This window comes from Globicephala melas, chromosome 19, assembly GCF_963455315.2.
Source record: "Globicephala melas chromosome 19, mGloMel1.2, whole genome shotgun sequence".
In the NCBI taxonomy this organism is placed as follows: Eukaryota; Metazoa; Chordata; class Mammalia; order Artiodactyla; family Delphinidae; genus Globicephala; species Globicephala melas.
The window spans coordinates 43,273,767-43,300,982 of NC_083332.1; the positions used below are offsets into that span (position 1 = coordinate 43,273,767).

General features: G+C 43.7%; 1 protein-coding gene across 2 annotated transcripts; it reads right to left on the reverse strand.

The window, feature by feature from the left end:
* Positions 1 to 1,394: 1,394 nt before the first annotated feature.
* Positions 1,395 to 25,415, reverse strand: DYNC1LI2 (dynein cytoplasmic 1 light intermediate chain 2). 2 transcript variants are annotated; one of them, XM_030863760.2, is made up of 13 exons: positions 25,278 to 25,415; positions 25,073 to 25,146; positions 22,942 to 23,058; positions 18,871 to 19,101; positions 13,208 to 13,377; positions 12,399 to 12,492; positions 11,048 to 11,183; positions 8,784 to 8,895; positions 8,071 to 8,130; positions 7,276 to 7,317; positions 6,754 to 6,871; positions 5,811 to 5,927; positions 1,395 to 4,363 (listed from the first exon to the last, which is right to left on the reverse strand). In XM_030863760.2, exons 1-13 carry the CDS (start codon positions 25,382 to 25,384, stop codon positions 4,263 to 4,265), a joined length of 1,479 nt encoding a protein of 492 aa, XP_030719620.1. In that variant the 5' UTR covers positions 25,385 to 25,415; the 3' UTR covers positions 1,395 to 4,262. The 2 variants fall into 2 exon arrangements, with proteins under 2 accessions (XP_030719620.1, XP_030719622.1); XM_030863762.2 differs by lacking the exon at positions 18,871 to 19,101.
* Positions 25,416 to 27,216: the final 1,801 nt, after the last annotated feature.

Sequence of the window (27,216 nt, forward strand, 5' to 3'; positions counted from 1 at the left end):
CCCCGCTTGCCACAACTAGAGAAAGCCCTTGCACAGAAACGAAGACCCAACACAGCCAAAAATAAATAAATAATAAAAATAAAGGAATTCCCTTAAAAAAAATTTTTTTTTAAAAAAGGGAAAAAAAGGACACAACTGGTTGAAGAGGCTCCCACTCATCAAATCTGGAACAATTTGAGCATTAAAAAGTATGAGTTATTAGATTATAACACTTTGAATTAAAAAAACAAAACTGTAAATTCATAGTGAAAATAACTACCCAAAAAGGGTAGAGGAAAGAAAACTCTTCTTTATAGATGAATGCCAGCTAATACATGTAGGGGAATGATGGGATAAGAAAATTACCATTTAAGAACTCCTAATGTGGTAACTGATTTAGGTAAGATCATCAGTGGATGTCATAAAAATGATGTGTAAAAAGGTGGCTGAAATCCAACATCTTCAATGGTATCACTCCACTTTGATAGATATAGGGGACACTACCTTAAACAAGGCATCGAACCCAGCATCACCAATACAGGGACAACCTGATGTGCAATACTGGAACATACACAATCTCACTTATAGCATTCTTACAAAAAATGTTTAACCTAAATGAAATCATGAGGAAACAATAAGACAAATCCAGATTGTGGGATATTCTATAAGACAACTGGCCTGGACTCAGCTAATATATTTAGGGGTGAAATGCCCTGGTGTTTAAAACTTATTTTAAATGACTCAGGGGGAAAAAAGTATACGTGTGTGTATTGAGACAGATATAGGGAAGGAGGGAGGGAGGAAGAGAGGGACAGAGAAAGCAAATATGGCAAAAAGTTAGTAACTGGTGAATCTATGTAAAAGAACATGGGTATTCAATATATCCTCTTCCAACTTTTCTGTAGGTTTACAATTTTTCAAAATAAAAAGTTGGGGAGAAAAACTGTGTAATAAATCAGCTTTAAAGAACAGAAAATTCAACATGCTTAAAGTGTAATAATCAGAAACACAATTCATCTCTAATATAAAGTGTCCGATTTTCTTAAACATACTTTACTGTTGCCCATTTCAGCAGGTGAGAAGCATTATGGTACAGCTGCTCTGAAATTCCTCTATGAATCCTCAAGGCTTCTAAATTAGTTAAGTGAAAATTTCTTACCCAATTCAGATAATCAAAAACTTATCTAATAGACAAGAAAATATGTTGGACAACTCACACCCCTTGCACTTTACTTACAGCCTGGAACTCCACATATATCAAAATATGGTTTTAAAATATTCTTTAACAGAATTTCTGATAATTTCAAATGAGAGAGGTATACATTTTTAGCTACATGGTAGATACCTTATATGACTAGCAGACAATTCAGTGTATCTCCAGTAGGATGATTTATCATAAAGAAAGTCACCAAAAATTGTAAGCAGTCTGGATTCGTGTTTATTGAAGCCAGTAATTAGAGACATCTTCTTTTCCAGCACTAGAAAGCAAGGTTCCACATGACTGCATACTGCATCTGGACAGAGCCACACCCCTGGACTAAGGCTGGTGGGGGAATAATCTGCAGTCCTAATTTTAAGTTAAAAACACCAATAAACCTAGTATAGAGACAACAGTGAACTTTCACATACAGCATCAACATTGTTAAGGTCATGATGTACAGAGCAGTCACTTTCAACTTTGTTAAACTAATAAAACACATCTTCAGTTTAAATACTGGTTTAAAAATGCCAATCCAAAAAAAAAAAGTGCAAACAAAATTAAATAATTCTAGCAGCATACCCGTTGCATTTTTAGGAAAGACCAATTCATGGCCTTTATCGTGGCCTTATCTTCAAGGTTGGGCTTATTTCTTTGATTTTTCCATTTTAAAGACAAACAGCAGATGTAACCACTACAATGTACATAAATAGTCATAAAATTATCTTTAACAGTCTACCATACAAGTGTATTCTGCAAATGAAATGAATTTTACTTTAAAAAGTAAAGGCTGTTTATTGTTTGGCCTTTGGTTCCAATGCATGAAAATCCCAAAATAACAAAAAATATGCTCCCTCCTCCCACCCCCCCTAAAAAGAACCCTGCAGCTCCCCAAAGTTGGTAGACTTTGGCAACCACTGAGCACATGACACTATACATCAGTTTCTTCTGATCCTAGGAGTATCCACTTGTTATGAGAAACTAAAGTGATCTCCAAGAAACCTTCCTTCACAAGACAGGTGTCTTAGCATTTCTTCGGTTTTAGTACATTTTATATTGACACAAAAAGTGCTTATCAGTTTAAATGATAAAAAATAAACAAAAAGTAAAGTTTTGCATTAAAATTTAAAATCACACTGTATCCCTCTTAGGCATGTGCCGTTCGAAGAATTCTTTCTTATTTCTGAGGTCACTCATTTTGTGCTCCCTGCCCCTGCCAGCTGCTATGGAGGGATTAAGTGACCCCATCATTCGTGTGGCCACAAGCTGTTTGGCATCTATTGGTCATTACACCACAACCATCATTCCAAGTCAGTTTACTGTCATTACCTGGAAAATCTGGTAACTGGAAGCCAGAATACATTAAAAAAAAAAAAAAAAACTGAATTAAAAAGGGGGGAAAAAAGTGTATTTTCAACAATAAGACTGGCACAAGAAACACATTTTTATGTTTGTCAGAAAGGCAAGTAAATACTCAGCTTTCTCCTTAACAGTGTTCAGACCTTTACAGAAAAGCAACTCAAGACAGTCTTAGAGTCTTGTTATATAACATACGATATTAAGTTATGTCCAGTATGGTTAGTGGTCAGTCAAATCTGGTATGTAAAAGTAATGACATTAGGGAAGTTATGTTTAGACACAGTACAACAAACATTCATATAAAAAAAGTAAATTCCACATAAGTGAACTGTAGTTTTTCCCTTGATTTGACAACAAACGTTTTATATATTAAATTAATGGTAGTGTTTGCATTTTAATGTTCTGTGTCATGTATAAAATTAAAAGTGCCATTTTAAATCCATAGAAGTCACTTCCAGGATGATGGTGTGGCATGACAATGTGCATGAATTTGCCCTAAATGGAGACACTTGAAACACTTATTTCCATAAGAAAAAAATGCTACAGTTTATGAAAAACATAAAACAAGAGAAATTTCCATTTTCAATATAAAACATTCACACTTATTTGTCCATCTGATAGCACTGATGAGACCAGGGAGCTAGGACAAAACCCTTTTGCATCAAAGGAACTCCACGAAGGTTTCCAATGACCATAAGGCAGGGACTGGTGTAAGCCAATTAACTGGAGTGTATTTACATTGAAAACCTCCTTCAAACTTTCTGTAGCACACCGCATTATGGTAAAATGAGAGGTTGGTCACCCATTCTCTACTAGTAGGCCAGCCTGTGGTAGTTAAAAAAAAAATTTTTTTTAAAAACAAAGCGGAAGCTATTTAGAAAACACAATTCAAAGTAAACTAAATTTGTAACTGCTGACTTTAAACATACCCCACAGTGACTGCCCCACGACACACACGCGTGGAGCCCAACACCTCCCACAAGGACATGGCCTGGGCTAAGCACATGAGTCCTGGGCAGCTGCCATCTTCCCCACCCCCATACCGGCTCCACCTGACTCAGGCATCCCCACACTTAACACATCTTTCATAAGTTAAAGATGCATTCAGAACAAGTCCAATTCCCATTTTGCTTAGTGTTTAGTTTGGAAATGCTTCTGATTTTAAGTCTTAAAAATGATTATTCGACTTCTACTGAACACACAGTATTTACTAACACTGCTCATCTCCTCCTCCTCCACTTCCTGCAACATTCAGCTTCCCTACCAACACTTCTCTCATTCCTCCTTTCAGTCTTTCTCTTTCCTGGACTTTCTGCTACTTAATCTGCTTCCCAAGAACAAGTGAATCTGTTAACATGCAACTGGTCAGACTAGCCACCATCTGATCAATGACCTCCTGGTCTCATTGGCTCCACCCTGAAAGTAAGTGGGCCCTCTTTCTCTCCATCTACCTTCCCCTCCCCAAGAAGCCCAGCTGCACTTGCTGCCCATGAGAGAGCCACATGCCTGAGAGTCCAAGGGTTATCCTTCACAAAGGGGTCTGACACATAACCTTCCTAAAGGTGCATTTCACACTCGGACAAGCCAGTGAAGTATTTTTTTTTTTTTAAGTTCATCTCCCCTGCCCCAAAAAACTGATAGCATGTGCCATATCAGAAAAATCCTGGTCTTAGAGCAGATCAATATAGTTATTTGGTCATTTTACATATGCACTTTTTAAGGAGGATCAGGCTTCATTTTCTGTTGAAGAGTTTGTTACCATGGAGTCTGGTTTTCGAGTCATTCTATCCAGTTCTTCCTGAACATTTGTCAACACAGTCTTTTGTCCTTTAAAGAAAAAAAAAAAGCAGCAGTGATGAGAGAAGAAAAAAAAATTTTTTTTAAGTAACATTTAAAATTATACAGATTTCAAAAAAAACCTATACAGATTTCTATAATCATTTTTGGTGATAATAACTCCAATAAGAATGAGGAAAGTCTTTTTCATTGCAATGATTATAAGGAGACAGACTCTAATTCAGCCCTTCTTAATTCCAAATGCCACAGGTCTGGGCTCCCCAACTACATTACTGCCCCCTGCCTGGGGATGCCTTTGTGCCAAACACAAAGGCCTTTCTGAAAACCCTCTCACCCCTATGCTCTCTCATCACCATCTTCCTAGAGGTGGTATTTGAGTTTCTGGCATGCAGCAAATGACTTTCTGTACCTCAGACAGAACAGGTGTTTATGTTTTGTTACTAATTACAACTGATTCACATGGATATCCTGGAACACCATATTTCAATAAGAATATAAGACTAAGGTTGGCCATTTCGATACAGCACAAAGTTGGTGCACATACTTTTTGTTGTTGAACATTAACTGGGGCCTAGAAGTGACCCCTATTTCCTCCCAGGGAATACCAGTTTATAGCCTGGGCCAACAGATCAGACAGATTCTGAGTCTTCAAGAACTCCAGAGCACCTGAAAGCACAGGCTGACCTGACGATGGAGTGATTTCTTGAGGGTTTCCTTTGATTGGAAAACATCAATTAAGGAAAATACTCTATTAATATTACTTATAGCCAATGGAAAATTAAAACCCTTTGGAAATGGCCTCAAGCTTTCTGGGAAAATTTGTAATTCCCAAGGAACCTGTTTCTTTTGTTTCAGAGACCAAAAAGACATAGACTTGCCCTATGTGCCCACATGGAAGAACAGATGGGTGGGCTGTCACAGAGATGTCTATGTGTGACAAGGGTGGGGAGCTTCATGGAGGAGAAAATGACGACCCTCCAGTGAGACAGTGAGGGTTCACAGGCAGCTGACGGCAAGACTGGAGGCAGTAGAGTGAGCAAAATCCTTGTAAAGCAACGCAGAATATTAAAGACTAAATAAAATGTCAATGGTACACTCTAGACCATGACTTCCAATGGACAGAACTTCTACACCTGGCCCATGTACTGGGCTGACCAAAAAGTTCGTTACGTAAGATGTTACAGAAAAACCCGAACGAACTTTTTGGCCAGCCCAATATTTAGGATCTACCTCAACTCAGCCAACAGTCAGTTCTTGAGAACCTGAATATACATAAATCCCACCTTAAATGTACCAAGAAACATGCATGGTAATAAGGTAATCCTACTGTAAAGTATACTGCTCAGTGTAAGGTGGAAATCTGTTCAGAACATCAAGGGGTCCACAGGTCAGTGAAAGCAGACACTCCTGTCCACCACCCCACCTTCCAGCACTCCTTGATCACAAGGGTCCTAAGTCTTTGGGGGCCCTTCAGTACCTGACTTCTTGGCTGTGCCCTGCACCCCACCAGCACCAGGACTTCCAGGAGAGCCTGTTTTTTTACTCAACAGACTATTGAAGAAGCTGGCCAACACCCCTTCACTTGCTGCATTATCTAAGGAAACATTAAGAAAAAAAGCATCACACAAACTGAATGACCCAATTAAACAGCAACAAACTATTTTTCAGCTTGGAATTATCCATTTGTGGTTATGATCTTCCTGGGATACTGAGCAGATTCATTCACTATGATGCCTTATACATTGCCACTGCTAAGGCTGATTATGTGTTAGCATAATTAATAAGTGGAAACCTGTTTAGATTTCCCACCTGTTCAGAGGCATAATAGATAACCTGTGCTCCATATCATCTCCCTGTCCATGAGGCAGTGTTTTTCAAAGTTTTATAAGCCCGTAACGTTCCAAAGCTGCTGTGAAAAGTTCTCATTCAGAATAGAAGACAGTCATCGAACATGCAAGAACTAAATATAATTTGAGGGTTTTACTGCAGCCAACATCTTGGGGTGTTATTAAGTCACTGGGGTAAGGGCTACTTAAACTAGTAAGTAACTGAGCTTGACAAAACAAGTGACAATTCATAAATGGTAATAATATAAACCTAATAAGCAACAAAACCGAGAACTCAAAATATACATTTTAAAGTGACTTCTTATGCTGTATTCTTCTCTGAATATAGAGGCCTAACCAAGGTCTTAAACAAAGCCAGGTGCAAGGGCCACCAATTCCAACAAAGGAAGAGGCCTTGGTCTCTGCCAACCATGAACTCCCTCTCTCAGAGAGAGGAAGTGGGAAGCAGCCCTTCTTGGGAAAGAAAACAGCTCAGCTGCCTTGAGTCTCCACCTTCCAAACCCAGCTACTCAGCCCCTAAAGTAGGAACGAGGCCTAGGACTAAACCACTCTCCAAAGAGACAGGATACATACTTTTGATGTTTGGGTCCGGCTTCTTTACTGATGTGCCTGGGGAGGCACTAGGCACGCTGGCTGGCCCTCCCCGGCCCTGGGTTCTTGGAGAGCCAGAGGGTCCTCTTGCAGGGGATTCCTAAGTCCAAAACCAGCCCAAGTCACACACAGGCATAAAAATAACAGAAGGTACATATTCCAAAAATGAAGACATGCTTCTGCAGGGTATTTTTCACAGTCTAGGGAGAAGGGTGGCAGGAATGGGAGTTTGTGCCCAGCTCAGTCCCTTTTTTAGATCCCAATTTCTCCTGAGAGAAGAGATACCAAGATAACAAAACCCGTTCACTCTAATTCCCAGAGCTGTATTCCTTCATTAGACATTTTCTGAGTTCCTACCATGTTCCTGGCCCTGGGCTTTTAGAGGGACCAAATTCCCTCCGAATATACAAAAGCTCACACAAATGTAAGCTCTCACAAATAATGGTATAAAGTTTGAAGACATGACATTGGGTCTTGACCCTCTGTTTAGTTTAAGGTACTCACGGAGGCTCTCGTGGGTGTGGCTGGCTGCTTGGCAAGGAGTGACTGCAAAGAGAGGGACACACCGATCATTAACCAAGGCCTGCAGAGTGTACTGAAGGTCCGGAGAAACACTTCCAAGTATTCCACTAGAGGGCACCATTAACAACAACCAAGTCAGAGGTTCTACACTATAAATGCAAAATGTTTAAATTGAGCAATTTGGTATATGGTGAACAAAAAATATTCCCAGTAACCAGTTTTGAAACTAAAGAAGCAATGAGAGCACAAAAGGAAAAGTTGGTAAAAAAAAAACATCAACACCCCCTGCTGACCTGCCTGCATCATCAGGCAAACCCGTGATGTGTCTAACACCACTCTCAGTGAAACAGAAAGGTGGGACTGGGTCTGCATTCTGAACTGTCAGCTTGGGTTTACTCTCCTCACCTACATAATGTGTATATCAGCTCACCTGCCTTCATACACAGGGCTCTGTGGGACTATGTGAACTAACGGAAGTGAGGTCAGGGCGTCTGGTAAACTGTCAACATGGGAAATACTACGCCAGAAAATCTACATTTGCAGACAGAGCAGGTACTTAATAAGATACTAAACCTATCACTGTAGGAGAATCTGCAAGGCAGGAAGGGGATCCCCTGAGGGGCCCCCTACCCTGTACCAATCCTAGAAATGGGAGAGAACAAGAACTGGTGGCAACCCCTTTGTCCCTGCAAGCTCTTTGTGATACCCCCACTTCATGCCAGGGAGCTGGTTTCATTCATGAGAAGGCCTCTGCTCTGGCCTCACTGGTCTTCTTACCTGTTGCTTCATTAGGAACACCTGCTCATCCTCCGCTGCCAACTCTTTGTCGTGGACCAGCTGTGAAGTGAAGTGACACACTCATTTGTGGTCATAGACCAAGAACACCCCCAACTACTTGTCAAAATTCATGCTGAAAGGAGAATCTTGTGCTCATGTCTCAACATGGGTTTGGGGAGTCCCTGCGGAGACTGCAGAGGTCAAGTCTTTCTAGCCTGGCAAAGACCCTGTTCCAAGACCAGCCTTGGCATATGGCCAAATGACATTTTTAAGTCTGGCAGGTTCTAAACAATACCTCCCAGATCCGGGTCTGCAGGTGATCACAGGAGCAAGTGGGATCTACTAACAGTAATCCAGAGGCAGCAGTGGCAGTCCATCACTCATGCTGTGCCACCCAGAGCCAATTACATAACACGATTTCATCTAAAGACTTTTTTTAAAAGGCCCTTGGATTATTTCTTTTTACCCCCCCAAATGGTTCAATGTGTAAGACTTGTTTCTTTATGTTTCTTTTCCCATGAAAAAAACCTACAACTATTTCTTTTTTTTTTTTTGGTGGTTGAGAGGGGAGGCCACGCTGCGCAGCTTGTGGGATCTTAGTTCCCTGACCAGGGATCGAACCCAGTCACTCGGCAGTGAAAGCGCAGAGTCCCAACCACGGAGCCGCTGGGGAATTCCCCACCTGCAACTCTTAAAGTGATTGATTTTGGTACCTTTCTCACAGGAGGTTTCACAATAAAGTCTTCATATGCATCTTCTGGCTTCACAGTTGTGAAATTTTCATGTAAAATAGCTATTTTCTTTTCATTGTCCCAGCCTGCAGGTCTAAAGGCAAAGACACAGAGACTGACTTGCTTTTTCTGGGACTGCCTTATGGAATACTCAGCACACCGGGTTAGAGAGGACTCCTGGCTGAGATCCTTTCCCACAAGTTCTGGTCTGCAGTTGCTGGGCCGGCTTGTAGCTTTTGGCAGACAAGCCAATATTCACTGCAAGTGTAGTCCATCAGCTCAACCTCACAGGTCCTGCTCCATACTGAGTTCATGAGGCCCAAGGCCTAAGGAGCCAGAGCGAGATCTTACTGACTATACATGCTGACCCACAGGAAGTGTTCAGAGCTTTTCCACAACTCTGCTGAGAAGAACAAGGACACAATGGGGCCCTTTTCTGACAGAGTGGAGAATACAGAGCAACACATAGGATAGAGCTCAGGATAGGGCTGTTTCTCTGGGCTTTGGTATGAAGACACCCCTGTGAGCTGTTTCTCTGAGAACTCTTCTGACAACAGTTTTCTTATGGATTGGTTAATTTTACTGATGTGTGAATATGTACCCTGGAGTCAAGGGGAGTAGCAGGACCTGCACTATCCTGGGCCTCAAACCAGAGGGACACAAGTTCTTGAGGATCCTATGTGGGAGCTGCCCAGCTTGACATCGCAGGGCAGGATGGCACCCAGGTTCCATTAAGCTAAGCTGCAGCCTAGGATAAGGAACAATTGTAAAATGCCCTATATGACATACTTTTATCTAGAAGCTCTAAAAGATGGCAACTGATTGTTCCCACAGGCTTCTCATTCTCCATCCAACTCCTGCTCCACAGCTCTAGAACCAAGAAGGTGCTTAGCCAGGGCTCTCCACCCCAATGGCTCCGACGACTTCACTGGCTCCCCAACAGGCAACTACCAACAGGACCAAAGGTGCAAAGGGACAGAGCATGACCAAGATACTGCCATGACCTGTGTCACCTTCAGAAGCTCTGAGCTTCTTCTCCACTCCAGACGAGCCCTGAACACATCCAGTCTCCCTGATCCTCCCTCTCCTCAGGATCACAAGTGATTTGGGTACTGACTGACTCCAAAAGCATACCACTCACTGAGAGCTTGTGGCTTTGGTGCTGGCCTGACTGCTCTAGACAACAATTCTCTAAAATCAGTCTAAGTCTCTTGTCTGCTGTCTGGGAAGAGCCCAAGTGAGGCTCTCCCTAAATGTTGAGGAGGCAGCCTATTCGGTCCCGAGAGCTCTCAGCTTTCACACCTTCAGTCTTCTCCCAGACTCTCCCACCCTTCCACTCCTTCTGGCCTGCCTGGGACGCACCACTCACCCTCCCAGCATTACTCCTCTGCTCTCCCTGCCACATTGTCTCTGCTACCCCAGTACTGCCCTACCCCTCCTCGGCTGTGTGTGTCCATTAAAGTGCCATGTGCAGGGACCACATCTCATTCATTTCTGCCCTCAGCATAGAACCTGGTCTCCGAGGAAGTGCTCAGTATTTGTTGAACGAACTGTAATTCTTTCTTAAGAGGATATCTAAGCCTAAAAGCATGATACTAGCACAAGTCCTCTCAGGGACCACACCTTCAACATTTACTTATGCATGAACAACACCCACCATTCTCCACTGAGAGAATGACACAAATTAGGACTAACAGGTATCCAAGTCTCTGCCCAGGACAATCAGCCCCAGTGGCTCCTCAAATGTGAAACACCAGAAACACAACAGGCGTTCAGTACAGCCAAAGCCCAAGCTGATGGGATGCGAAGGAGGGCGTAGGCAGTCATCCCTGCCAATGGATGCCAATAAACCAGATGCTTCAACGGAAAACGTTCAGAATCCTCAAAGCACCAATTCCCTATACTGCAACTCCCTCACTCAGCCGGTATTCTACCAGAGTTGACAGTAAGTGGCAAAAATGTTTTAGCAACTTGCTCTCAATGAAGAAAGGCAGCACCCCTAACCTCACTCCACCCAGTTCCCCCAGACTGGAAGCAGAATGGCAACTAATCTGGAAAAGAGCAGAGATGGAAAGGTGGGTGTATATATCCCCCGTGAGGTCCAACTCCAAGCACTTTGCCCCAAGGTAGTAGAAAGCTGGCTGTATAAGAGAGAGACAGAGCCATCTTACTTGGAAGGACAGAATGTAAAGAGCAAATGTACCAGGAAGAGAAGCGTTTGAAAGCATCACCTATAAAGAACTCACATAAAAACTGCTTCCTTTTCCACAACTAAGGCAGGCGTGGTAAAGTGGAAACCATATGTTTTATGAACTATGTACTTATACAACAAGTCGAGGTTTTTCTCTTCCTTCACTGATGTGTAAATCAAGGCCGCTCCATCTAATCAATCTGCTTAAGGAAAACCAATTCACTGCAAGAGGAGACAAAAGCAAATACATACAAGCACAATCCTCAAAGTACTAGTCACAGGATACTCAGTTTTTGATCAACACACAATTAATAGAAAGTGTTAAAATGTTAAGAACTAAAAAGGTAATAGTAGCAGAAGAAGCAGGTCAAAAGCATAAAGCATGTTGATGATAGCGGGCCACGTAGTTCATTTCTGAACATGTAAACTGTTGTCTTCTGACCCATCAGGTTGCGTCCCAGTCAACTTAATGGTTCTGAGGGTAGCCCAGGAAAACCCTCAGCATATCCAGGGTACACAGATTCTTTCCTAGACAGATGCCCACATGTGATCAAGTTGGTCATTAAGCATACAAGAGTTGGGTACCTACATGTTATTGGCACCCTCCACTGAGCTGGACAAGCTTAAGAGCCCAAAGGAAGTAGTGGAGGCCACCCTTACCCTCCCCCGCCCAGGATGTGGGATGATGGCACCAACTGCTATTGGATTTTTACAGAAACAAGACTCAAAAGTCTGCTGACACAGCACCTCTCTCACGGACAGCACAAAACATAAACATAAAGGAAACCCTGTAGCAGCCAAAACACTATCATGTTGGATAATTAACCTCTTCTATAAAAAAAGCAAAGTTTAAAAATATTTCCAAGATATGATAAAAATAATTTGCAATAAAAGTATCACATATCAGCTTTCTTCTTAATACAAAAGCCTATCAAATGTACACCATTAAAAATAAAAAGTAATCAAAAATAGGCAAAAATTATTAAGTCTCAAATTCCAACACAGTAAACTTTTAGAAAGTAAAATGATGTATACCACGGGTTCCCAACCCCGGGTCCACAGACCAGTATTGGTCCTCAGCCTGTTAGGAACCGGGCCACAAAGCAGGAGGTGAGTGGTGGGCAAGTGAGTGAAGTTTCATCTGCCGCTCCCCATCGCTCGCATTACTGCCTGAACCCTCCCCTGCCCACCATGGTCCGTGGAAAAACTGTCTTCCACGAAACCGGTCTCTGGTGCCCAAAAGGTTGGGGACCGCTGATGTACACAATTTCACCCTGGCAAAAAACTATTCTGGATTCAGGAAGTACTTTATCTCTTTGAAGATGCCCCATCTGGAGGAAGCCTGGATTAGCACACACAGAAGGGAGCCTGTGCCCCTGGGCCCCAACACAGCGCCCCAAGGATACACTGGAGGCAGAACCTCCGTAGGTGTGACTGGATGAAGTCAAAGTGCTCGTCCCTGTAATCATGCTCCTTCTCCAGGACACTCACCGCATCACACTGCAGGTAAGATAGAAAGAGAAAGGAGTCATCTTTTTGCCTCTCTGCCTGCTAAGGATGGGAACACTGTCTTTGTTAGTAATAAAGTATCATGGCTTCAAAGGCGGCGGCCATGGGACTTCTCTGGTGGTGCAATGGTTAAGACTCCGCGCTCCCAATGCAGGGGGCCCGGGTTCAATCTCTGGTCAGGGAAATAGATCGTACATTCATGCTGCAACTAAGAGTTTGCATGCCACAACTAAGGAGCCCGCCAACCACAACTAAGATCCAGAGCAACCAAAATAAATAAATTAATTTAAAAAAAAAAAAGGCGGCAGCCACAGCCAAAGTCCAAGCATTAATTAAATAAATAGACAAGAGTGAAAAGCCACTGGAGATTCTTCTTTCATCCTGGGCCTCGGTTTCCACATCTATAAAGTAGGGATATGATAGCCCTGATCACCTCACAGTTGCTCTAAGCATCAAACAAGGTCACATCAAGAAACAGGCCCACTGGACATGGCTGTGCACTGCACACTCCACAGGGCTCCATTCTCACAGAATATGATGTGAATGGCACATGCTGCAGTTGGGCAACCTAGTGGCTCTGACTAGGATCAAAGAACTTTTGAAACCCCCCATTTTTTTGTTTGTTCTTTATTGGATTTTTTTTCTTAATGCATTTTATTTGCTGCACTGCCAAACCCAGCCAAGCGTACAATTCCCTGGCACACACCTTTGTGCACACCACCAACACTGGGATCCCCAGGTTATGAGTCAGCACGTTGTTACCAAGAGGCAGGGCAACATTTTCTTCATCAGGACCTGAGGTCAGAGGCCCTCTTCTCTGTGGGGAACCTTGACAACCTTCCTCAGGCTCAACATAGTCTTGAAAATCTTTCACAACTACAGGTGAAAAAGAAAAAGAAAATTACACACACACACACAATAAAAAATGCACATGCCAGCTTTAGAAAACTGAAGCAGGTAGTAATAAGCACAAAACATAAAGAGTTGTGACAAACTTCCTAACTGCATCTGACTTAACTGCAATATTAGGGATTTAGGGATGGTGATACAAAACCGCAATTCTGACATTTTCAGTCAGTCTGAGCAGTATAACTTCAGAGCAGTAAAGATATTCCCCCGGTCATCTTTAATTGTATCTAACTCTTAACAATTAAACAGGTTTTTAAAAACTCCTAAGGCTTCAATAGTTCCTACTATGAAAAACAAAACAAAACACTTTTTTTGGACCACGCTGCAAGGCTTGCAGGATCTTAGTCCCGCTACCAGGGATTGAACCCAGGCCATGGCAGTGAAAGAGCCAAGTCCTAATCACTGGACCACCAGGGAATTCCCAACACTTTTCCTATATATTTTACATTTTCAAATATTAGGATAGTCGAACTGTGTTACTTCAACAGACGCGACCACTAGAATACGTTACAACTTATAAAACTCCTCAGAGTTCTCATCAGAACCACCTGAATTACCAAGAACATGCTGTTTCCATACAGCTGAGGTGCGTCCGTGCTAAAGAGTGAGGCTGGACTTACCAGCACCATCTGCATCTCATCATCCTCACTCTTGTGGACTCAGTTTCATCTTTAGGAGATCCTGAGTCACATGTGTCACGGACCTGTTCCTGCCTAACACAATAAGGGGTGAGTGATATAACATCTACTTCTTGGCACTATTTTGGCCATGGGTGCAACCCCACAGGAGGGCCTTCAAGCTGAGTGGTCCATGGTCTTGGTTAAGGCAAGTGAACACAAAGTCCACAGACCTGCACCTTTTCCTGGGTGCTTCAAGGTTATATGTCAGGCCAGAGAACAAGGACATGGTGATTAAAGCTACTTCGAGCCGGCAGCTCTACTCTTCTACACACAACATGACTAAAGGACCAAAAGGACTTTTACTCTCATCCACAACATGCTCACTGAGGAAAACACAGACAACTAGATTAAAGAGAATCTAGAGAAAAGTGCATGTACTCTTCTTCAACCACAGAACAAGTTTCGAATATTTTAAAACAGTGAGTCCTCCTTTACAAAGACTTTAGGTTATTGTTATATAAGCTTCTGGAATTATCTGGGAGCACAATATCTTTCATATAATACTGGGAAAAAACCACTGCCTAAACCCTAAAGCACAGATATAACATTTCATCTCTACAACTTCTCTTTAATTAAGCTCATTCATATAATTTCATTGCCAATATAAATAATCTACTCATGGGACTTCCCTGGAAGTCCAGTGGTTAAGACTCCATGCTTCCAATGCAGGGGGCGCAGGTTCAATCCCTGGTCAGGGAACTAGGATCCTGCATGCCGCGTGGCCAAAAACAAAAAAAAAACGCACAAAAACAATCTACTCAAGAGATTTTTTTTTTTTAACCATCAGTGCAGTTTATTTCTTCAGATTCAATAAATGAATACTCAAGAGATCTTTACTGCATTGCACTTTGGATAAAAACAGAGAAGCATTTTCTGATGACTGTTGAAGGCTCTTAAGAAATCAAAGGCTCCCACATTTTCTCTCTCTCTTTTTTTTTTTAAATCTGCTTTACTTTAGCTTTATGGAGCCAAGATTGACACACAAGAAACTGCGCATGTTTAAAATGTAAATCTTATTTTTTTTTTCTTTCTGGCATGGCTCACGGCTTGCAGGATCTTAGTTCTCCGACAGGGATTGAATCCGGGCCACGGCAGTGAGAGCCTGGAATCCTAACCACTAGGCCACCAGGGGACTCCCTAAATTTGGTATTTTTGACATATGAATACACTCATGAGTCAGTACCACAATCAAGACAGTGCATTCGGGGGCTTCCCTGGTGGCGCAGTGGTTGAGAGTCCACCTGCCGATGCAGGGGACATGGGTTCGTGCCCCGGTCCGGGAAGATCCCACATGCCGCAGAGCGGCTGGGCCCATGAGCCATGGCCGCTGAGCCTGCGCGTCCGGAGCCTGTGCTCCGCAACAGGAGAGGCCACGACAGTGAGAGGCCCGCGTACCGCAAAAAAAAAAAAAAAGACAGTGCATTTATCTATCACCCCCAGAAGTTTCCTTGTACCTTTTGGTAATCTATCTTCCCCACCTGTCCTCAACACCATCCCTAACTCCAGGCAACCACTGATCTGCTTTTTTTTTTCAATACAGATTAGTTTGCATTTTCTAGAGTTATAAATGTAATTTATATGTATGTAATTAATTTACATATGTAATTACATTTAAAATATAAATATAATTGAGAATATGTACTCTTTTTAGTCTTCCCACATTTTCTCTTTAAAAGCATTTTAACAAATCTTCAAGTCAATGAAAAATACAATGGCTTAACTGTCTGGGTAATATCTATAATTGCCCAAGGTCACGTGAGGCACTCAACCGGGCTTCCAAGACAGTGAGCATGGCAGAGCCTGGAACAGGTTACAGGTAAGCTAAGTGACTGTGGGAAGGAAGGCAGGGATGGGGCAGCTCCAGCAGTCTGCTCCACGAACCTCCACTACCCAGCATGCTGTATAAACTCTGCTGTATTCTACACAGGCCATGATATGAAAATGGTTGGGAAACCCTGGGCTAGGCTATTCTCTGAAGGAATGACTGAATTATGGCTATCCAAAAACAGTAGGAAACGCACATGTGTTTTTAATAACTCAGCATTTTAGAAAATAAGCTGGAAGGCAGAGCAAATATTCATAACGGGGGTGGTGAAAAGGAATGATAAAAACATAGTGAGGACTGTGTAATTTGGATAATAAAATGTGCATTTCCCTTAGGGTACACACATACCACAGTATTAGCAGTTTCTCTCTAGGTGGTGGGATGGCCAGTATTTCACAGCAGGGGCCATCAGCCCACCAGGGGCTCCCCTTTAGCATCAGATGGGAGTGGCTATGGGAAGGAGACTGCAGAGTGCCGCCTCTTTCTCTTCTTTTCCCTCCTACCTCATTGATCACCCGTTAGTTCCACAGTTCTGAGAAGACCCAAGAGACTGCACCTCATCTTTTTCCTCTACTTGATAAGCAACTGAAACCCCAGACACAAAGCAGGAAAGACAAGACTAACCTACACACAAGCACCACCTTCTGGCAGCTTTAGGGGTTGCTCTGCCCTCCCCCTCAGACAAACCCTGCAGCCAAGCAGCTGCCACAGATTCAGGACCACTGAGGAACCTAATCCAGAAAGAGACTGGCTGGCCATGGAGCACTTTCCAAACTCAGCAGATTGGAGACTGGTGTTGGATCAGAAAGCAGGTTGGGTGACAGCCCTTTGCTCATTCAATACAATACCTAGAGTCCAATTAATCTGGAAAGTGGGAGTCCTCTAAGCAAGAGGATGGCCAACCACTTTATTAAAATGTAACCTAAAACTAGCACTAACAAAGGCACTCCTTCAACGGGTAACAGAAAGGCGTGAGTACCATTCCAAACACCTCAGAGGAAAAGTGGTGAACACACGAGAGGCTCTCAGAAGGTTAGCCAGAGCCATGAGGCACGGTTGTGGTTCCAGCAATCGCCAGCCGCCCTCCAGTGTCCTCTCCTCTTCCTCCTTACAACCAAACCGAGCACTGATACTTAGAACACACGGCCCCACAGACTACATTTCCTTAGGAAATGTCTCCTTAGGAAGACAGCAGGCACACACCCTTCAGCCCTTCTTTGCGTTTCCTCCATCCTGCTGCCTGCAACACAGATGTGAAGGCTGGAGCTCTGGTTGCCAAGAGGAAGAGAACCACACCCTAAAGATGACAAAGCAGTAAGTACAAAGGAGCCAGGGTCCTTGACTTGTCTTCCTCAAGATGCTTTCCAGGCCTGAACTGCCTCTGGATTTCATTCACAGGAGAGAGAAATAAAACCCAGTCTTGTTTAGGCCACTGTTATTTTGGGCTTGTGTCACAAAGCAGCTCAATCTAATCCTAAGCAACACAGACATCAATGACCAAGACCACAAAATAAATTCAGTGTGTCATGGGAGCACAAGCTCCCCAGGAGCGGGCACCTTGTCTGCTGTATGTATCCCCAATGCCTTGAACAGATCTGGCACCAGGCAGACAGTCTCCCTATTTGGGAAAGAAAAACATCCTTGGCTCAATCTCTTCCTTTTTTTGTTTTAACAAATCTTTACAAGGTTATAACTCTAGGAAAACAGGTTCAGAAACTGAAATCTCCTGTGCATTAACCCACTAGTCTGGGTACGATGGTAAATGCATAGCGAAAGGAGAACAGCTCTTCAGGCTCTGAACTATTCTCAGAAGTTGTCTTTAGGGTCTCTATTTCAGGGGAAAAATAGGCTTTATCTAGAAAGGTCAGTGTTTGAGGACAGATGTGCTGAGCTGCATAACAATCACTGCAGCACACGTGGGTGTCCCAGGAAACACACATGCACACAGTAAACTAAAGAATTCTATGTTAAACTCCCTGTTTTAGCTAATGTAGTCAGGAGCAAGTGAAGTTATGACAGGAAGACACACAGCAAGAAATCTCATTTGAAAAGCACATCAAAATTTCTGAACCCTTCTGCCAGTACGTTTGAAGATCCTGTGTGCCATGCTCCAGAAGCCCTCATTAATTCACTAAAGGGAATGATGTCATCCCGTGGAAATAAGCCAGGCTAAGCCAAGACTGCCCTGGCCAAGACAGCACTGCTGATGCCACAGCTCCAGCCCCTGCCCCTCCCATTTCCCTGGCAAGTGAACAGAAGCTGATGTAACTGCACAGAAGCAACGAAAAGGAAAAACAAGCTTCTGAACCACATTAAGGAAAACAAAACAAAACAAAAAGAACTTCCTTTAAAGTTCTCTGTTCTCAAAAGGGCTTGGATGCCTTGAGTCTTAAAATATCCTTTCATTTTAATGAAAAAAAAAAGAATTTCTTATTTCTAACTAAAATCATATTTGCTGGATCCCCAAAGGAACTAAGGTAGGAACTCAAAGATTTATCTTTTGTGGGTCTTCCTTTAAACGTGTCAACAAGAGGGTCCATAGGACCTCAATGGAAATACAGGGAAATGGACTCAAGCTGCAGAGATCCCAGTAAATCTCTACACCCACTGATACTAACTCAGCAGACCACGAGTTAACAGAACAGCAAAAAGACTCACAGAACTGATCACATTTTGGGGGTGAAGGAAGAACCCTTATTATAAAAGAGAACCAATGAAAATAATAAGGAATACTGATTTACTTTCTTCAACTGTGACAGCTGAGATAAAGACTGCTTTGAAGACTTTCTGACTACTGAATCTACAAAAGCAAATCTGAAATAAATGGTGCAAACAAAACACAAACACTCTGTAAGGGAAGCTTTGCAGCCTCTTGACACTGTGAAAAGGAAGGTGGCTGGAACCATCCAAAAAGACGAGTGAATTTTCCAATTAAGAAAATCCTGTTTTACTTACACTTCCGTTCCAGCTCCCTCATTTCTTCTGGTGGAATTTTCATTTTATCAATGTGCTCACGTAAAACACTAGCCCATTTCTGTAGAGATTCCATCATAGTCCAAGGCCTAGACATGTCTGCAACAAAAATCACCAGGGTCTCCGGCAAGAATTCAGCAGAAACTGCAAATTTCAGCAGACCTTTGTGATACAAGTCTCCATCCAGAATCCACACATTGCAGCGTGTGTGATCTAAGAAAAGAAGTGAAGCTAAGTTACTGACAATGACCATCAGCACAGCTCAACGAGCCACATAAGGAAGAACTTAAAGGTGACAGCCACAGAATTCCACACAGAACAGAGACAGAAATCCTAACCAGAAAAGGGTCCAAGTGCTCAGTGGACAGCAACTCTTCATCAAGGTGCCTTGTGAACTGTTTAAACTATAAAATTTTTTAACAACCATAATATACTGTGTCCACATCCAAAAAGATTCCAGCAATGTCTGAGGAGTAAAGAGTGAAGGACATTTTATCTTTCAATAAGAATCAAAAGATACTAATAAAAGCTACAAATGTTCCCCGGACGACTGTGCCATAGTCTAAATAATCCATTCTTCTAAGGTATCAGCAATCTGTGAGGCAGCAAGCTGTGCCGAAGAGCCTGTGGTTAAACAAGCTCTTCTTGTGTCAGTCACACTAAACAGTGTGCTCACATACCACAAAGGGTGCCAAAGAGACAGGACCTTTGTATTTAAATGCCAAGATAAACTCATTACTTATATAAACTGAGATATGAATTACGGGGTGCCTGATAATATTAAGGAATTACACTTATTTTTGATATGATAATATGATTATTTTTTTTAAATCCTAATCTTTTAGACATACATATGGAAGTAGTTACAGATAAAAAGATATAATGTCTGAAATTTGTTTTAATAATCAAATGTGGAGTGAAAAGAGAAGAGGGTGAGAATACAGCTGAAATAAAATTGACCTAGAACTTTTAACCTGAAGGCAGGTGACAGATATATTGGGGTTCATCAAAATGGTCTATGCTTTTATGTAGTTTTGTTTTCCACAGTAAAGTTAAAAACATATACAGACAAATGTGCAAGTGCTGACATTTAATGAAGCATGTGATTCTAAAATTATATCTGGAAGATCAAACTGTAGAAGATAGTTCTCCAAATTAATAATATACTTTTTAAAAAATTTTAGACATGTTTTTGAGAATTTTTTTTAATAAAAGCACCATGAGGGAGAAATCCTACTATCAAAAATATCATTTCATTAATTTCTTCCCCAATAAATTGCAACTTACCCTTTAAAAACCTGTCTTCTGTTAGCTACCTTTTTTTGGGTATAATCAATTCACTAACATGCTGTGAAAAATTTTATATTCATGACTTTATTTCAACAGTACAACAAAGGTATCTACATCTAGCTATACTTTCAACACTCTAATGCATTTCAGATAGCGGTTTTGATTTGGATTCTACGAATGCTTTCAAAAATACTGCACTGTTGGGACTTCCCTGTCGGTCCAGTGGTTAAGACTCTGTGCTCCCAACGCAGGGGACACAGGTTCGATCTCTCGTTGGGAAACTAAGCTCCCGCATGCTGCACGACGTGGCCAAAATACAAACAAACAAACAAACAAACTGTACCTGAAGTCTACAGATTTTAATGTCTGCCCCTCACCAGACACGGTTCTTTTTTTTAGCCTTTCTTCCCACTGCCCACTACATATAACTCACCCATGTGCATGGAATTACACATACCACATGTGGCATTAAATGGATGCCCCCAACCCTTAAGTCAGAGGTCCTTTGACATGCCATGTCCTACCACAAAACAAGGACAAGCCAGAACCTATTTTCTCTACCTGGGTGATTCCTTGCAAAATGTATATTTATAACCTAGTCACACCACACAATAAAAAATACTGGGGCTAAAAGATGTTTAATTAACCAAAAGTAAGGGCAACTCTTTCATCAAAGAGGAACTTGCAAGTAGGCAGCTTAAAAAAAATCCCATAAATGCAGAGATCTAAGTTTTTAAGGCAACCTTAAGGAATCTGAAATAAAAATTAACATGTATTTTAACTCAAAGGTAAGTGAATATAGTTACTTTGATCCTTGGCATGAAATATGTTTATGCCCCTTTGAAACAAGCAGCTATAGCAATGTCAGAGTATCTACACCATGTTTCATATACTTTCAAAAGGGTACTAGACCTACCACCTGTCTCAAGCACTCAGCTACACTTGACACATGCCACCTCTCATTCTGTCAACCTACAAACTGGTACTATTGCCCAATACTACAAATAAGGAAACTGAGGTGTAGAGTGGTTAAGTCAGTCACAACTAGTAACTACCGGAGTGGATTCTGAACCAGTTCTGCCTGGCTCCAAAGCCCAAGTTCTTTCCACAATAATCATCAAAGACAGGAAGCAAAACACTCAGACATATGAGGCCCCCTAGCCCAGCTCGGTGACCCCTGAGTCCCAACCCTACCTACACAAACTCCGGTGGGCCTAGGTGGGCACTGGAAAGCCTCTGCTCTCCTTACACAAGGAGAGCCCTTAACACCAGGTCTACCTCCTACCTTTCTTTCACATCCTTCAGAGAATGTTCAGTATGGCAAAGGAAGCCAGGGAAGAAGGAGCAGGAATAAAATCTTGGGGTTCTAAGGTGACTACTAAGTTAAGATTAAAGGGTTTTTCCCCTCTATTTAAATGATTCTTGGATCTCGAAGAATTAAGGTGCAAGGAAGGACCTGGGTTCAGCTTCTTCATTTTAGCAATAAGGAAATGGGGAACCAGAGGTGGTGGGGTTTGCCCCCTTATATAATCACCCCTACATCATGGTCCTTATTGTACAAATGGGTAAACGCAATTTTAAGAAAGTAATTTAATGAAGATATTTCATCCTTACACGGTAACTTTTCTACAAATAAAAAAATCTAGGCATTAATAATTATTTACTTTAGAGCCATCCAAGATCTAACACAAAGCCTAAAATTTTACAAAGGAGGTATTACTGACTAGTGGTAACCAAAAACCATTATTCCAATCCAACTCACAATCGTACTTATCACAATTTTAAATGATATCTAATCCTTATAATAGGGCTTACCACGCACTTTTTTTTTTTTTTTTACCATGCACTTTTAACCATTCCAATTACCCAGAAGGTAGAAAACGATTATTATCCACATTCTAGACGTGAGAAATTAAGAGAACATTATTACCTCTGAGCCTCTATTCTCTCCACTGGGGGAAAAAACAAAACAAAACAAAACAAAAACACACAAGCAATCAGCATTTCTACACTGTCACAAAAAGACTCAAAACTCTCTTGTGAATATCTGTTAAGCTTTTATACTCTAATCCACATCAATTTCAGATTCTCCACTAAAACCAGGCAGAATAACAATGGTGCCCAGATCAGTCTGCCAAGTGTTTCTCTCATAGAAAAGTCCAAAGCACTTAAAAACTTCTTGGTTTCTTAATAAATTTTATCTATCTATCTATCTATGGCCATGCTGGGTCTTCGTTGCTGCACGCGGGCTTTCTCTACTTGTGGCGAGCAGGCGGCTGCTCTTCATTGCGGTGCACTGGCTTCTCATTGTGGTGGCTTCTCCTGTTGTAGAGCACGGGCTTTAGGCGCGCGGGCTTCAGTAGTTGTGGTGCACGGGCTTAGCTGCTCTGCGGCATGTGGGAGCTTACTGGACCAGGGCTCGAACCCGTGTCCCCTGCGTTGGCAGGTGGATTCTTAACCACTGAGCCACCAGGGAAGTCCAAAAACTTCTCAGTTTCTTACTTTCATGTGCATTTGAAACTTTACCCTCAGTCTCTCCTCTTAAGTAAGGGCTACCCAGAGCAGCAGGTAACAGGCCCATTCCCCATTTTGCTAACATACTCTGTAAAGAAAAATAGGCAAAGTCCTACAAAGAGATACACTTCATCTATTCCCCTGTGACTAATTCTCTTAGCCCTAAAGAGAAAATTGAGAATGCCTGGGCATGTTGCAGGAGTGGCAACCGAGGAGTCAGAGACTTGCATGGATCAATGCTTCACTCACCATCTCGGTCCTCGTCGTGGACACTGAGGTAGAGATACTCTAGGCCTCTTCCTTTTTTGCCATGCTCAGCTCCTTGAAGTTTAGTCATGAGGGTTGTTTTACCAGAACCATCTTCACCTATAAGTGATGCACGTAAGACAAAGCGTACCGCTTATTCTAGGCAAGGATGGGGAGTCTGGACATTCACACAAGGAACTTTCATGTAGAGCTTGCTATTGAGGTCTCACCTGTATTCATAAACAAAGTAGGACCTGCTGTAAGAGTGGTCAGGGTGGGGAGAGGTGATAAAGGTGGCAATTTCCAAGATCTAAAATGACAATCTACTGCAGTCATCCTTACCTCACAAGGAAAGGAAGAAGGCAGGCCCGCAGGCCCTACCTATAATTTATAAGACACGCATCTGGAAAAGTGAAAGTAAAAGGAGGGGCTAGTTTCTCACAAAATAAACTTTTACCATAAGGAAAGCAAGAAATCTTCAGAATATAATTAACCTTAAAACCTAGGGACTCTGAACTGAAAAAGTCTGATCCTGCCTCATAATCATAAAGAATGAAGCTGTTATTCACCTTTGATTTTAGTCCATTTCTTTCATAAGCACGCTGAAGACTAGGAAACTGATGAAAATAATTACAGACCTAAGCAAAACTCTTAAGCACTACCTTAGTAATGACCAAGCGCCTCCTCATCCCCCTCCACCCAGCTAACAACTCTCCCTCCCCCCAAAAGAAACCTTAAACATCAGCAAGAGCCACCACCAAAACACACTACTAAGCACCCCTGGGATTTAGTAATATGGAATTACAGAACATGAGAACTGAAAGGCATCCCACAGGTCCAAGTCCTCCTTTCCACCGCCAATGCCACTACCTTACTCAGGCCCTCCACATCCCATCTGGACACGGTGAGCACTCAGCCTGACTTCAGTACCTGCTCATTTTGAGCCACCTGCCACTCTGCTGCCAGCACTCCCTTTCTAAACACACATCTGGTGCCCTTGATCCCCCAATTCGTGATGACCTCTAAGGGTCTTCTGTTACCCGCTGCAGTGGTCATCAACTAAAGACCAACCACTCACCTCAAAAACAGTGGGAAAACCACCCTCACAGTGATTCCCGTGAGAATCAGAGGATGGAGGTAAAATAAAAGGCCCTTGAGAATCGGGTGCCTTCAGGAAAAAGCATCGACTCTTCAGCCTTCCACCATCTGCCTCGAACTTACCTCATCAGACACCTTCCACAAGGAGGCTGTGGTAACTTCCAACACCCCCGCCTCGCCTTGTCACCTCTGTATTCCTCCAAACACTAACCCTCTGGGCCCCTACACGTTAACACCTACCCTTCAAAACACCTAACTCCAAACAGCAACAAGCCATATGATGTGCCCCAAATCATCTGTCTATACCCAACATGGTGTAGTGCAATCACCAACACATCTATCTGTGTCTCACTAAACTGACATTCTTGTGTAGTGTCTGAGGAATGTCTGTGCTGTCCCAGTGCCCAAACCGACAGTAAACGACCCACTCAACAAATGGGTCTGCTGTATAAATGAACCCAGCCAAACTCCCTTACTTGTATGAGGAAAGGAGACCAGAGACGCTGAGAGACCTAACCCAGGTAACCCAGCAGTGAAGGCTAAAATAATGTAGGAAAAGTCCCTGGGGAGGACTCCAAGACCTGCTGTCCTTTGCAGCGCCCCTCCCACCGTGCACCGCTCATCAAGATAGAGAAATGGCTCCTGTGGCATCTCCCCACAGCCCGATGACCCCCAGTCACCTCGTTCGCCCGCCTCCTCCGCTAACTTCATCTACTCCCTCCCCTCTCTACGCCCGCAGTTCGGTGAACTTCGAGGCTATGAGCGCAGGAAGTCAGGGACATTTAAAGCAAAGCTGATGTTGCGGCCAAAAGACTATGGAATGTGCCGACGAGCCCTTGCCAGCATCCCTGGGCTCTCGAAAAGGGGCAACGTCCTGACCTCGGCCGTGGTGGACTTGGCTACTCTCAGGCTGTCCAGCCAGGGTCTCCAGGCTCTCCCGGGCAGGAGGCAGGGGAGAGGAAGGCTGGCACCAGTGAGAGGGCGCCCGCCTCGCCCACCCCAGCTCCCCGGGCAACGCCCCGCCACCGGCGCTCACCGAAAACCAGGATGTTCTTGCCGGACGGCAGCTTGGACCTGGCGCGGGTGGACACCTCGCTCAGGATCGAGGACCTGTGGGGACAATGGCACAGCGGTCGGCCCTGGGGCCAGCCTGAACCTGACTGGCCCGCGACGGCCCGTTAAGTCTGTCCGACGGTCCGGCCCGGCCCGGCCAGCCCAGCCCGGCCGCCTCGCGGTCTCACCATAGGCTCTGGCCCTCCTCCTCCTCAGTGGTCAGGTCGCCGGCGGCCGCCACCGCGGGCCCGTTAGGGCCCAGCAGCAGCTTCTTCTCCACCCCCACCGGCGCCATCTTGCCAACTGCAGCCACAAAGAGGGCCCTCCCCCGGGCCCGCCGAGGACCCGCGAGGACCCCGCCGGCCCGCCCGCGCCTGCCGCGCCCCCAGCCGCCCACCCCGCAGGGTCCGCGCCGCCCGCCGCGCTCCGCCGGGCTTGCGATGTCCGCGGCTCCCGCAGGGTCTTGAGGCCAACGCGGTGGCGGGAGGTGGGCGGCGGTCAGGCGGCCGCCGGGGCAGCCCTGCTCGGGGAGGCGGCGGCGCGAGCGGGAGCCACCCGGGTGGAGGGCGCGCTAGCGGCCTCTGCCGGCCGAGGGGCGCAAAGACACCCGTTCCCGGTCCTCCGTCAGCTGGCCGCTCCAGCTGCGCCGTCTTGGGCCGAGGCCCCGACGTACGGAAGCGAAAAGCTCAGGCCTTGGGATGAGATCAGTACAGGATATCTCACTAAATCTTGTCTAACTCTTTTACGGGTGAGGAACTTGAAGCTCATAAATCTTGAGAAACCTGACCAAGGATCCAGTGCTTTCTGGCTATCTTCTGATAGCATCCCGGTACTTCCAATTTTACCGATCTTAACCTGTTCTATCATGAACTTTGCTTAATCCTAATCGAACCACGAATTGAAAGACCGGCCTTAAACTAGACCCCCAAATCCTCACAAATATCCTGCTTTTCACCTCCTCCTTCCTTGACCCTATTAAGACCACGAGGTAGTGATCTTTACTGTAGTGAGTAATTCGCTTGATTTTACTTATAAACAGGTGTTTGGTTTTTCTTAATGATATTTTCTGGGAGCCAGCATTTGACACCAGAAATAGGAGGCTTTAATTTCCTTTCTTCAGGAAAAAAGAAAGAAAAAGAGAAAGGAAGGAAGGAAGGGAGGAAGGAAGGAAGGAAGGAAAAAAGAGATATGAAGGGGGAAGGGAGGGGAGAGAAGGGGAAGGAAGAGGGTATTGGAAGAAAAGGAAGGAAAAAATACATTTCACCTATCGAGTTTCACTTTAGGTCTGGCTGCTACCTGAGGGCTCTTGCTAGCCTCTGCGGAAGCAGAGGCATTTTACAAGGCATTTCTAAATATCACAAGAAAGTAGGATATGTCAGAAAAGCAACCATGTATGTGGGATGCAGATGAGTAGGATTCTGATCCTGACTCTGCCAGAATTTTGGCAGCATGAATTATGGCAGATCCAACAAATGGGCATATCATCTGCCAACCTGAATATAAGGTTCAAACAAGACAATGGGAGTGAAAACCTATTAAGAATTATACCCTGGAAATCTAGAAAGAGCAGGAAAAGTGCTCTAAGTCATAAAAAGGTAAGCAGTGTCTGAATTTTCACAGGACAAAAGATGGAGTTGAAAACTACAGGCTAGTGAACTTCATCAGCCCTAGGTGAAATTCTCTAATGTGACCAGTTGGAAAAGGAAAAGACAGCACCAGATTTACACAGTTTCTATTTTGCAGGAATAGCAGGTAGGAGGATGCTGCAGACCTTGAAAATTCAGATTTCAACGGGGCATTTGCCGATGCACATCATAGACAAGAAAGTGAAATGTAGGCTGGATGATAGTGTTGAGGCTTGTTAAAGACCAGGCCCAGAGGGGGCTGATGAGGAAGGACCACCAGAGGAGGCTGCTAGGGACCCGGCCCAATCTCCTGCTCTGACCCAGCCAATTCAGGGTGCCATCCATGACTTGGATGAGAATGCAGCAGCACACTCACAGAAGCTGTGGATGACCTGAAGCAGGAAGGGAGGCCTAACACACTGGATGACAAACTGAGTACAAACTAATTCTAACAAGATTAAATTTAACAGGGGCCACTGAAGTCCTGTAGTGGAGTTAAAAA

Excerpts from the sequence above, each read along its gene's own strand:
- DYNC1LI2 (XM_030863760.2), bottom strand. The coding sequence starts at position 25,384 with ATGGCGCCGGTGGGGGTGGAGAAGAAGCTGCTGCTGGGCCCTAACGGG. Across the intron at positions 7,318-8,070 it reads TGTTCCTAATGAAGCAACAG|TCACTCCTTGCCAAGCAGCC; the intron begins GTAAGAAGACCA and ends CTCTCTTTGCAG. Across the intron at positions 6,872-7,275 it reads CCACACCCACGAGAGCCTCC|GAATCCCCTGCAAGAGGACC; the intron begins GTGAGTACCTTA and ends TTTTGGACTTAG.